The sequence below is a fragment of the Pan troglodytes genome, chromosome 15 (assembly GCF_028858775.2).
Source record: "Pan troglodytes isolate AG18354 chromosome 15, NHGRI_mPanTro3-v2.0_pri, whole genome shotgun sequence".
Taxonomy (NCBI): Eukaryota; Metazoa; Chordata; class Mammalia; order Primates; family Hominidae; genus Pan; species Pan troglodytes.
In genome coordinates, this window is record NC_072413.2 from 19,238,170 (window position 1) to 19,248,520 (window position 10,351).

Genomic DNA, 10,351 nt, shown 5'->3' on the forward strand with positions numbered 1-10,351 from the left:
TACAGGCGTGAGGCAGCATGCCCAGCCAGAAATTCATTTTCTCACTGGAGGCCAGAAGTTCAAGAATACGGTATGGCAGGTTTGGTTTCTCCTGCTTCCTCCTTCCTTGTTCTGCAGTGAGCAGGTCTATGCCAATGTACCCCCAAGGGCTGAGGGAGGTGAGAGGCCAAAGAAAGGGCTTGACTGAAGTAGGAAACTAAGAAAATAACAAATAATAGCATACGTAATAATAATAAGAGAAATAACAATAGCTCATCAAATGAATTGCTGTATTAACCAAGGCTGAAAAGAATTTAAGTAGCCCCCCTGAAGTTAAAGTTAGAAGAGAATATTAACTGTCTGTCCCAAGAAAACGTTAACCATATCTATCCTCCACATATTTTGTAGGCTCTGTAAACTCCTGTTTCTTTCTTCCCTGCACAGCTGCAAGGTCACAAGACAGATAAGCATAAGCTGCAAACCAAGTTCTCACAGAGACGTAAGACATGTTCCAAAAGTGTCACAGCAGCCTTTTGTTCTCACTTCTGTAAGCCTGCTTCACTTAGTTCCTGCCTCAAAATGCTTAAAAGGGACTCATTTTCTTTGTTCTTGGGCTCAGCCTTTTAGGACACAAGTCCGCTGGGCCAGTGTACACCTTAAAATAAACACCCTCCTGCACGCCATCTGGTCTCTCTGGTTCCTTAAATCCCACTTCATGACAAGTTCAGTTTCTCAGAAAGAAACATTTAATAGGGACTTACAAATAGAAGCCATGTCTCAGGCAGCCACAAGACAGTGGATCTCCGCACAGGCCCTGCAGAAAGTATTCTTTATATGGCAAGCTTCCCCACCCCCCACCCTGTGAGATGGAATCTTGCTCTGTCACTCAGGCTGGAATGCAGTGGCGCGATGTCGGCTCACTGCAACCTCTGCCTCCCAGGTTAAGTGTTGACAGATGCCAAAGGTAGTCTTTCAGTGGCTGTCAGGAAGGGTTGCCAAGAATGGAGTGGACTCACAGGCTAAGAACACTGGGAGCCTGTGAGAGCCCCCCAGCAAGCTCTGGGAGAGAGCTACCGCTCCACAGCACTTAGTGAGGAGGGGAGCTTTCTTCCTGAGTTAGAGCAATGGCTTCCTGAGTTAGAACAATGGCTTGGAAGTCAGGAAACCTAGGGTGTAGTCCCGGCTGTGCCACTAACTAGCAACAAGCCATGTGCAAGTCACCGGAAAGGCAGGGGTCACATTTGGTCAGGGATGGCAAATGTGTGGCACACACACCCTTCCCCCTCTCGTGCCTTCGATAGAGGCTGTTGTTCAACCACACCACTGTCCAGAATTTTTTTCTACAGCATTTTGGGTAGGCACTTCCTTTTTTTTTTTGAAACAGAGTTTCACTCTTATTGCCCAGGCTGGAGTGAAGTGGCACCATCTCAGCTCACTGCAACCTCCGCCTCCCAGGTTCAAGTGATTCTCCTGCCTCAGCCTCCCTAGTAGCTGGATTACAGGCACCCGCCACCACGCCCCACTACTTTTTGTATTTTTAGTAGAGAGGGGGTTTCACCATGCTGGCCAGGCTGGTCTTGAACTCCTGACCTCAGGTGATCCACCTGCCTCAACCTCCCAAAGTGCTGGAATTATAGGTGTGAGCCACCACGCCCGACCGGCACTTCCAATTAGAGTTGGTACACAAACTGAAATCTACTTGCTATCCCTCAATTCCGTGCTCTCCAAAGTCACTTCTAGCTCTAAAATGTAAGGTTCTGGCTTTCCAACTAAGAGGTGCCCATTTTTCTGATTTAGTAATAGCTCACTCAAAAAAAAAAAAAAGGAAAATGGAAATTTAGGATCATAATTTCACTGAGTCCTCTTCCCCACCCTGAGGCTAAGCAGGATCTTCCTGAGGTCACACTCGCCTTCCTTCTGTGCCAGAGAATGATTGTATTTGAGCTTCACCCCTCTGTCAGTTCACCCTGCATGGCAGTGTCCCAGGCTGTAGCTCCCTTTTGTCTAAAACAGCCCACACTTAACAGTTTTATGTTTGGCATTAAGGAATCTACAAGGAAAGGAATTTTCTCAAGCCACTAAAATCCAAGTCAGAAGGGAAGGCATTTAATTACTCCATTCACTGTTCTCCAAAGTGAATCAGATTTACAGTTCTTACCCCTTGCTGGAAGGCAATGCCAGAAACAGTACCTAGACAGAACCGCTTCAGAAATCAGGTGTTTGCAACTGCGTTTTATTGAAAGAAAGAGTGGAGGGGTTAACATGGGGCCCACCTCACAACCCACTCTTCACCCCCAAAATCACGCAGGGATGGGACTCAGGAAAGGGAAGCATGTGTGTGTTGAATAGGAGCCTTAACTGTAGTTACTTCTTTCACAGCAGGGAAGGAAGAGGGAAGAGGCAGCTGTGGAGAGGATGAGGTTGAGGGAGGTGGGGTATCTCGCTGCTCTGACCTTAGGTGGAGTCCTCCACAGAAGCATCGAAGTGGACCGGCACATATGGGCTCCCTTCACAGGCCACAATGATGTGTCTCTCCTTCGGGCTGGTCCGGTATGCACAGTTGGGGTACCTGGAGCCGTTTGTCAGGCGGCAGTCTGTGATGTGCATGCTGGAGTTGCTCTTGTAGCAGTTGCCCTGCCCGTTCTTGCAGGTGACCTTTTCCTGGAAACAGACATTCTGGACATCTACCAGGGGCTCGTGCACAAAGGTGTTCACTGGTTTGCACCGCCCCTGTGTCATATTCCGGCGCCTCATCATTTGGTTACAGTAGGTGGAGCTGCTGCTGGGGGAACTGTCTGAGTCCACATGCTGCCGCTGGAATTTCTTGGCCCGGGATTCCTTGCCCAGGGAAGGCTGGACCCAGCCCAGCACCAGCAGTATCAGGACAAGCAGAGGGAGCAGGACAAGAGACTTCTCCAGAGCCATGGTGGCCTCACTTTCCCAGAAAAGCCTAATTGAGAAAAGGAGAGAGAAGGAAAAGAGCCCTCTTAGAAAAAGAACTCCAGCTCCCACCTATGGCTTGCCTGGTTTACAGTTTCTGTTTCAGGTCAGCCAGAAAGACGTCCATCCCACTTCCTGAGGTTTTTCGTGTAATGAGACACTCACGTGTACGCTTTTCCACGAGCGTTTTATTCCCACTCTCCAAAGCGAGGTCTTCCTCCCCTCTAGGTGGTGACCTACAAAGTGACCTAAAATCCTGTCAGTTCCTATCTTTGAATACTGGAGTTTGTTTGATCCAAAATACATTTGTACCCAGTGCTCAAATGGCTCGTCGAAACATCAGTTTGAATAAATCATGAACCAAATTGTATCCCCGACATCCAGGACCATGGGTGACAGAGCCTTGTTGTCTTAGAGCATAAGGGAACTCAGGCCAGTGCCTGACACTGGCATCATAAAAGATTCCATTGTATTCCAAAGAGAAACGCTGGCCTCCCCCAACTTGGAGGCTCCTTCTCCAGTCCCATGGATGCTCTGCAGCCTGCATGTTCCACCCTGACCCCTCTGCCCCCAACTGATGTTTGCCTGGGCCACATTTTTTCAGCACTAGCATCATCCAGTCTTTCTCAGTGCTGTGGACTGGCCCTAGCTCCCTCCTCTCCAACCCTGAAGCAGAAGCGGCACCTGAGAACACCTCTTGGGCTGCTTACCTGGATCTGCAGCTTGGTGTCTGAGAGAGATGGAAGGCCAGTTTCTGCAATCACTCAGCTCCCGGGGTGTGGACCTTATACAGATTACAAAGGGGTTTGGCTTCCAAGAGGAAAAGGGTGGGAGGAGCATCTCGAGCTCAGTTCAAATAAAATCAAGGACGTGAGGAAGGAGTGGTGAATCACCCAGGCCGCCGTCTTTCTAGGGCTGCTGAAGAAAGAGCAAATCTTTGCCTACGTTAGTCTTTCTTCCTATGTGAACCACATCTGTCTGCTGATGCACAAGGAGCAGCAGAGAAAGCCACTACAGCACTGGTGCCCATACCTGGCACACTAGGAACAAAGTCCTTGTTACTTCTTCGTGGGCGTTTTCACCAAGTAGACTTGGAGGTTAACAAAGGACGCAAAGGAGAGGTTCTAATGGGAGATAGGGAATTCTGGCCAAAGCTATTCCAGGGCTCCTAGGGAGCAAAACCCAAGTCTCTTTCTAGGAGGGCATTCTCCCAACGCTACCTCTCCCGGGGATGGGAGGCGGGGTCGGGGGGAATGGAGGCTGTCCTGCTGCCCCCAGCTGGAAGGCTTCCCAGATCTGGAAAAGGGGGAGTAACTGAATAGGGAGGAGGAGGAGGCCTCTAGGGTGCGCTCACCCAGTTCTGGCCACTTCCCACCCACCCTCCACCCCTGCTCTGGGGGCATCGAGAGGATGGGGCTGTTCTTATCTACAGTAACCACTGACCCTGTAGGTCGGAATTGAGTAGAGGAACTAAAGATAAACTTAAATCCCAAATCTCAAATTCTTTTTGGGGAAAAAATACAAAGAATATCATATTTGTTAGCAGCAGAATGCCCTCCTAGAAAGAGACCTGTTTTTTTGCTGAGTAACAATTTGGATACCTCTAAGAATTACCAAAATATCCCTTCGTGCTGTGTATTCAGATTGTTTCAGCCTTTCTGTGTAAAAAGTGGCCATAGTGAAATTATCTGACCTACCTTGTGTGATTGTAGGTCATAAGATCCTCATTCCAGAGAGGGTCCTGCCCCCCATACCCAGAAAAAAGGACGAATGCTCAGACAGGCCAAAAAGAATCTAGACAGGGAGGCCTTGCTGGGTTTCCCCACTCAGTCTATTTTCATTAGATCGCCCTGTTGTCCAGTCATATTTCTACACAGCTGTTCATACTTTGTTGATACCCAAGTGTAAGAATGCCCACTTTCCCCTGTACCTTTGGGTCCTCTGAAGGCTCCCGTGTCGTGTAAAACTATGATCAAATCAATTTGTATGCATTTTTTCCTATTAATCTGTCTTTTGTCAGTTGATTTCCAGCAAACCTTTGGAGGATGAAAGGGGAATTTTTCCTTGGCCCCTGCAGTTTCCTTACTTCCCCAGCCCCCACCTATATTTTATTTTTTGGAGTCTTTAATAATACTTTTATTCTCTTGAATAGTCAAGTTAGAATGTGTTCATTCGTTCATTAAACTGTGGGATACAGACATAAATAAGGCACAGGACTCACCTGAAAGGCGCCTGGTGGGATGGTTTGGTTAGTCAGGTGGACCCCACTAAGGCACTGGGCGTGGCTGCACAAAAGTGGCCTCCACCCAGCAAGATGATTTCAGAACCACAGTTCAGATGTGAACAGATCTTCTGTATCTATAATAAGGCTCTTCAACAGCCCCTGGCCCTAGGAATCCTGAAACTACAGGAAGCCATTTTGTCTATTTATGCATAGCAATCTAGACAAGCCCTTGGAGCTTTAATTGCACTTCATGGGGAACCATCAGAAGCCCTTCCTGCAGCCTTATCCTTGACCCAGTTGCAAAGGCATAGCCCCGCTTGTCTTAGGGCAGTAGATGCCATGGCAACGTTTGCTGTTGCTTCTGCAGAACTTGTTCTAGGCTCCCTGCTTGACCTCCTGGTTTCTCACGCAGCACAGGCATTACACCTGACTGAGAACTCACTGCACATTTCAGGCGGCCGATTAACCTCTTATAAGATTCTATCCCTCTCTCCCTCTCACAAATTACTACTCATCTCTGCAACACACTGAATTCTGCCACCCTCTGTCTCTACCAGAAGGGGAGCCTCTTGATTGTCTTACCTCAGTAGGAAACATTCTGCATGTCAGTCAGATTTATTAGCAACTCCTATTGAGAACCCAGACCTAATATGATTTATTGATGGATCATACCCCAGAATTGAAACTTGAAGTTAGTACACTGAGGAAAGAAAAATCAATTCTTCCTTTACCCTCCTAGAGGGCTGGGGGCCCTGTAAATTAAAATGACAAAAGACAGATTTAACAGGAGAAAAGGCATAAAAATTTAATTTAATATTAATATTCTACATGAATATGGAAGTCTTCATAAAAAAAGAAGTGAAGACTCAAAGAAGTGAAGACTCAAAGAAGCAATTAAACCTGAGAGTTTATAGGCCATTTTGACAAAGAAAATTGTGCAGAAGTGACAAGACAGTGTTCCATGAAAGGGCCACGTATGTGAAGTGGCCCCAAATGCTGAAGGAGCCTAGAAACTAAAGAAAGGCAGACAAATTCAGTTTGTGAGTAAAGGGTGTTTTATTCTATTGGGGAACTTATAGCCGGAAGTGTCGTCTTGGGCAGCAGCAAGACAGGTAAATCTCAGCACTGTTATTCCCCAGACCCACAGCTTATATACCATAGGGGAAAGGGATACGTGCTGTATAGAGACAATGAAAGGCAACTCTTCAGAACAGGCAAGAATGCTGTGTTTGTCATAGCCCATAATTTGCATGATAACATTAGGGTTGTTTTGATCTAAAGGCAGGATTTATAGTGAATACATGTTCCTACACTAGAGACAGTAAATAAAGTAGAAATCAGGAGGCATTCCCGGGACATGGTTAATCAGACGTCAACATGGTAGATTAGCATTCAAGATGGAGTCACTTTTGTCTCTGTACATAGGAAAGGGATTTTGAGCTTCTGGGGAGGTTGCAACAAGCGGACTAGGAAATGTATAGTATATAAGGGTTGTTTAGTAAAGTTTGTTAAGCAAATTCAAGTTGGTTGTCTTCTCCATTGAAAAGTCCTCCGTGATTAAGTCCTCCTCTTCCTGGCACAGGAAAGGGAGACATCCATACAAATGGGAATATAAATGGAAATTTCTCTTACAAAAGGGAAACTTGGCTAGGCATAGTGGCTCGCTCCTGTAATCCCAGCCCTGTGGGAAGCCAAGGCAGGCAGACTGCTTGAGTTTAGGAGTTTGAGACCAGCCTGGGCAAGGTGGCGAAACCCTTTTTCTACAAAATATACAAAACTAGCCATGCATGGTGGCATGCTCCTGTAGTCTCAGCTACTCAGGGGGATGAGGTGGGAGAACACTGGAGATGGAGGCTGCAGTGAGTCGTGATTGTACCACTGTACTCCAGCCTGGGTGACAGAGAGAGACACTGTTTCAAAAAAAAAAAAAAAAGGACATTTATAGTTCTTTCACAGCAGGGAAGGAAGGGGGAGAGGCAGCTGTGGAAATGATGAGCCCTGTTTTTTGAGTTTTTCCTGCATTTACTGTTTTTCAAAATAATCAACTCAAAATTATTGAGCTGGCATATTCTGGTTCCCTACATTATTAATAGGCTATGCTACCCCTATTTTAAACTCTTCTTAAGAAAAAGTCTACTACCTGCAGTAAAATCAGCCCAGATAGCAAAATGTGTTGCATTTACTAGAATTTGTCACCTAAACAAAGACCAGAGAGCAAACATATATACAGACTGCAGGTATGCTTTTGAAATAGCATATGATTTTGAGATGCTTTGAAAATAGGCATTAGAAGACCAGGCACGGTGGCTCGTACCTGTAATCCCAGCACTTTGGGAGGCTGAGGCGGGTGGATCACCTGAGGTTGGGAGTTCGAGACCAACCTGACCAGCATGGATAAACCCTGTCTCTATTAAACATACAAAATTAGCCGGGCATGGTGGCACATGCCTGTAATCCCAGCCACTCAGGAAGGCTGAGGCAGGAGAATCGCTTGAACCCAGGAGGCAGACGTTGCGGTGAGCCGAGATCGTGCCATTGTACTCCAGCCTGGGCAACAAGAGCAAAAACTCCGTCTCAAAAAGAAAAGAAAAGAAAATAGGCATTAGAAATGGACAGCAAGTTAAGGAACTTTCAGATGCACCCCCACTTCCTAGAGAGGTGGCTATTATATAGGTAGAAGTCCATATAAAAAGAGACAATATGGAAACTAAAGGAAATTCTCTAGCAGATCATTATGCCAAAGAAGCTACTTTAACCAAGCTTATGACTCTATCTATACCTTTAAAGGATAAATCTCTGGGGGATTCAAAGAGGCCATTATAAAATATTGACATTTAGCCCCTGATTTTGAAAAAGAATGGAAAACATGTAGTTGTACTCTTCACTCAGATAATTCCTGGTGCTGCTTGGTGACACCAGATGATCTCAAGTAGATATTTCTAAAGGAGTTCAAAACATACCACCCCAAAATATGCCATTCTGGCATATGGATTATTTTGAATTAAAAGCTCTTGAAAAACAGCAGATGCAAGAAGCGCACTCTGATCTTTCTAAAAGCAGGAGACAATGCTCCCACGTAACAGGGACCCTCCGTGGAAGAAGGAAGACATTCTTATTACCAGAGATGGGGGCAGCTGAGGTTGAGAGAAAACTACAAATAAACCTTGTTAAACTAGCCCTTATCTCCCTAGCCACTTCTCCACGATTAACAGCCCTAGCCCATATCCCTTTGACTTGTTTTCACAATTTACTGTTCTTTGTCTAACTTAGTATATAAACATCCACTCAGACTGGTTCATTTCCAGAAGGCTTCCATGCCATGTAAAACTTACATTAAATAAATGTGTATGCTTTTCACTTTTTAATCTGCCTTCTGTTACAGAGCCCCGCCTTAGAACTTAAGACAAATAAGAAAGATATTTCCTCCCCTACATTATCTGGATTTCTCCATGAAACACCCATTATGGCATAGACAAATTGGTTACTATCTTAAGTAAACATTGGTAGGAAAACTTTGAAAAGACAACTGAGCTTACTTTTGGGTCATGTGTCACCTGTCAAAAATATAACTCTGGAAAAACTGTAAAGTTGGGACACAGCCAGAAACCAAAGCCTCTTTGGACACCTTCGGACTGTTACATGGAATAAAACCTTAGACAAGTGTACATTTTAGCTGAGTTTATTTGAGCAAAGAAAAACAGAACAAAACAGAGCAAATAAAGCAAAAACAAAACAAAAAAAAAGCAGTTCAAAAATCAGGCACGATTTGGAACTAGAGGAAATTCAGAGAACTCTAACCAATGACATAATCTGATAGCATTTATAGGAGACAAAAGAAGCAAGGTACAGAGGCAGCTTCATTGGTTACAGCTTAATTGGTTAATTGGTTACAGAGTCTCCTGCAATTAGTTAAAGCTCAGCTGCAACATATTGTAAGCCTGTAAACAACTAAGCCTAACAGATCAAACAACACACCGTATCTGTTTGATCTGTTAGGCTTAGTGCAGGAGCCCAGTCCAAATCAATGGGCTTGCTTAAATTTTATTTCACAAGACACTTCACCGGCTTTCACTCTCCCTGGGATTTGAATATGTTTTAGATATTGTATGTCTGTTTTCAGGATGAGTTGAAGAATTTGTTTGCCAAAAAGCTACAGCCCTTACAGCCGTGAACAAGCTGCTTGATTTTGTGTTTTCAATCTGGGGCATCCCACCTTTTATATCAAGTGACTGAGGCACACACTTTAAGGCGACCTTTATAAAAGAACTCTTACTCAAAAACTACACCATCCTTACCACCCACAAAAACGACCCATGGCATCCTTACATTAAAATAAGCAACAATTTCAGAAACCCTTGAGCTCCCTTGACCAAGAGTATATCCACTATCCTTTACGGATATACAGGCCACTCTCTTGGAGACACATAGGTTATCCCCCTATGAGTTGATACCAGGAAGGTCCATGCATTTAGAGATTTCACCTCCAATACTAGAGTCTGTCCTACTCCATGCAGACATGACAAGATACTGCAAGGGACTCATGTATTGTACCTGGTCCTATCATCAACAGGTTAAGGTCCCCTTCCTACAAAATCTTCCTAAACAACCTCTCCATGATCCTCAACTAGTGGATTTGTCTACTGGAAGAAAAATCAGAGAATAACTGCTTTTGAACTTCACTCAAAAGGAAGAGACCTTATCAGATACTGTTAACAATAGATACAGCAGTTAAACTCCAAGGAGCCAACCTTTGGGTTCATGTTTCACAACTGAAGAAGAGATTCAAAATTCCACACAGTTGGAAGGCCACTTCGATTTTGTCTGCACCATTGCCAACGCTTCTTGTGATACTTAGGTCAAGGACACAGGCAAGGTTAAAAAAAAAAGACTATATTGCTTCAAAAAAAAACCTATTAATATTTGGATCTCTAAGGTCCTCATGGCCTATGGGATTTGTCTTCTTGGCCTAGGTTAAGCAACTGGAGTTCCTGGTTCTAAAGCATCTCAGAGGGACTATCAATTGTTCTTATTTTTCTGATAGTGGTCATGATGCTAGTGTGTTCCGTTTTATCCAGAGTTTTAAATGCTTCTAGCAGCCACTCTGTCATCAGATGATTGCCATAATGATACAATAGAAAGATCAAGAAGATCTTACAATCCAGGTCACTATGAAGATGACTGAACAATTTATGATTGGTGAAGATGTGA

General features: G+C 44.7%; 1 protein-coding gene across 3 annotated transcripts; it reads right to left on the reverse strand.

The window, feature by feature from the left end:
- Positions 1–2,191: 2,191 nt before the first annotated feature.
- RNASE1 (ribonuclease A family member 1, pancreatic) lies at positions 2,192–3,717 on the reverse strand. 3 transcript variants are annotated; one of them, XM_009427363.4, is made up of 3 exons: positions 3,630–3,714; positions 3,085–3,167; positions 2,192–2,929 (listed from the first exon to the last, which is right to left on the reverse strand). In XM_009427363.4, the coding sequence occupies exon 3, from the start codon at positions 2,902–2,904 to the stop codon at positions 2,434–2,436; it is 471 nt and encodes a 156-aa protein (XP_009425638.1). In that variant the 5' UTR covers positions 2,905–2,929; positions 3,085–3,167; positions 3,630–3,714; the 3' UTR covers positions 2,192–2,433. The 3 variants fall into 3 exon arrangements, with proteins under 3 accessions (XP_009425638.1, XP_009425639.1, NP_001009108.2); NM_001009108.2 differs by having other exon boundaries at positions 2,434–2,929; positions 3,085–3,155; positions 3,630–3,672; XM_009427364.4 differs by lacking the exon at positions 3,085–3,167 and having other exon boundaries at positions 3,630–3,717.
- Between the last annotated feature and the right edge of the window lie 6,634 nt (positions 3,718–10,351).

Bases quoted from the DNA above. Each gene is read 5' to 3' on its own strand.
- RNASE1 (XM_009427364.4), bottom strand. From the start codon at position 2,904: ATGGCTCTGGAGAAGTCTCTTGTCCTGCTCCCTCTGCTTGTCCTGATA.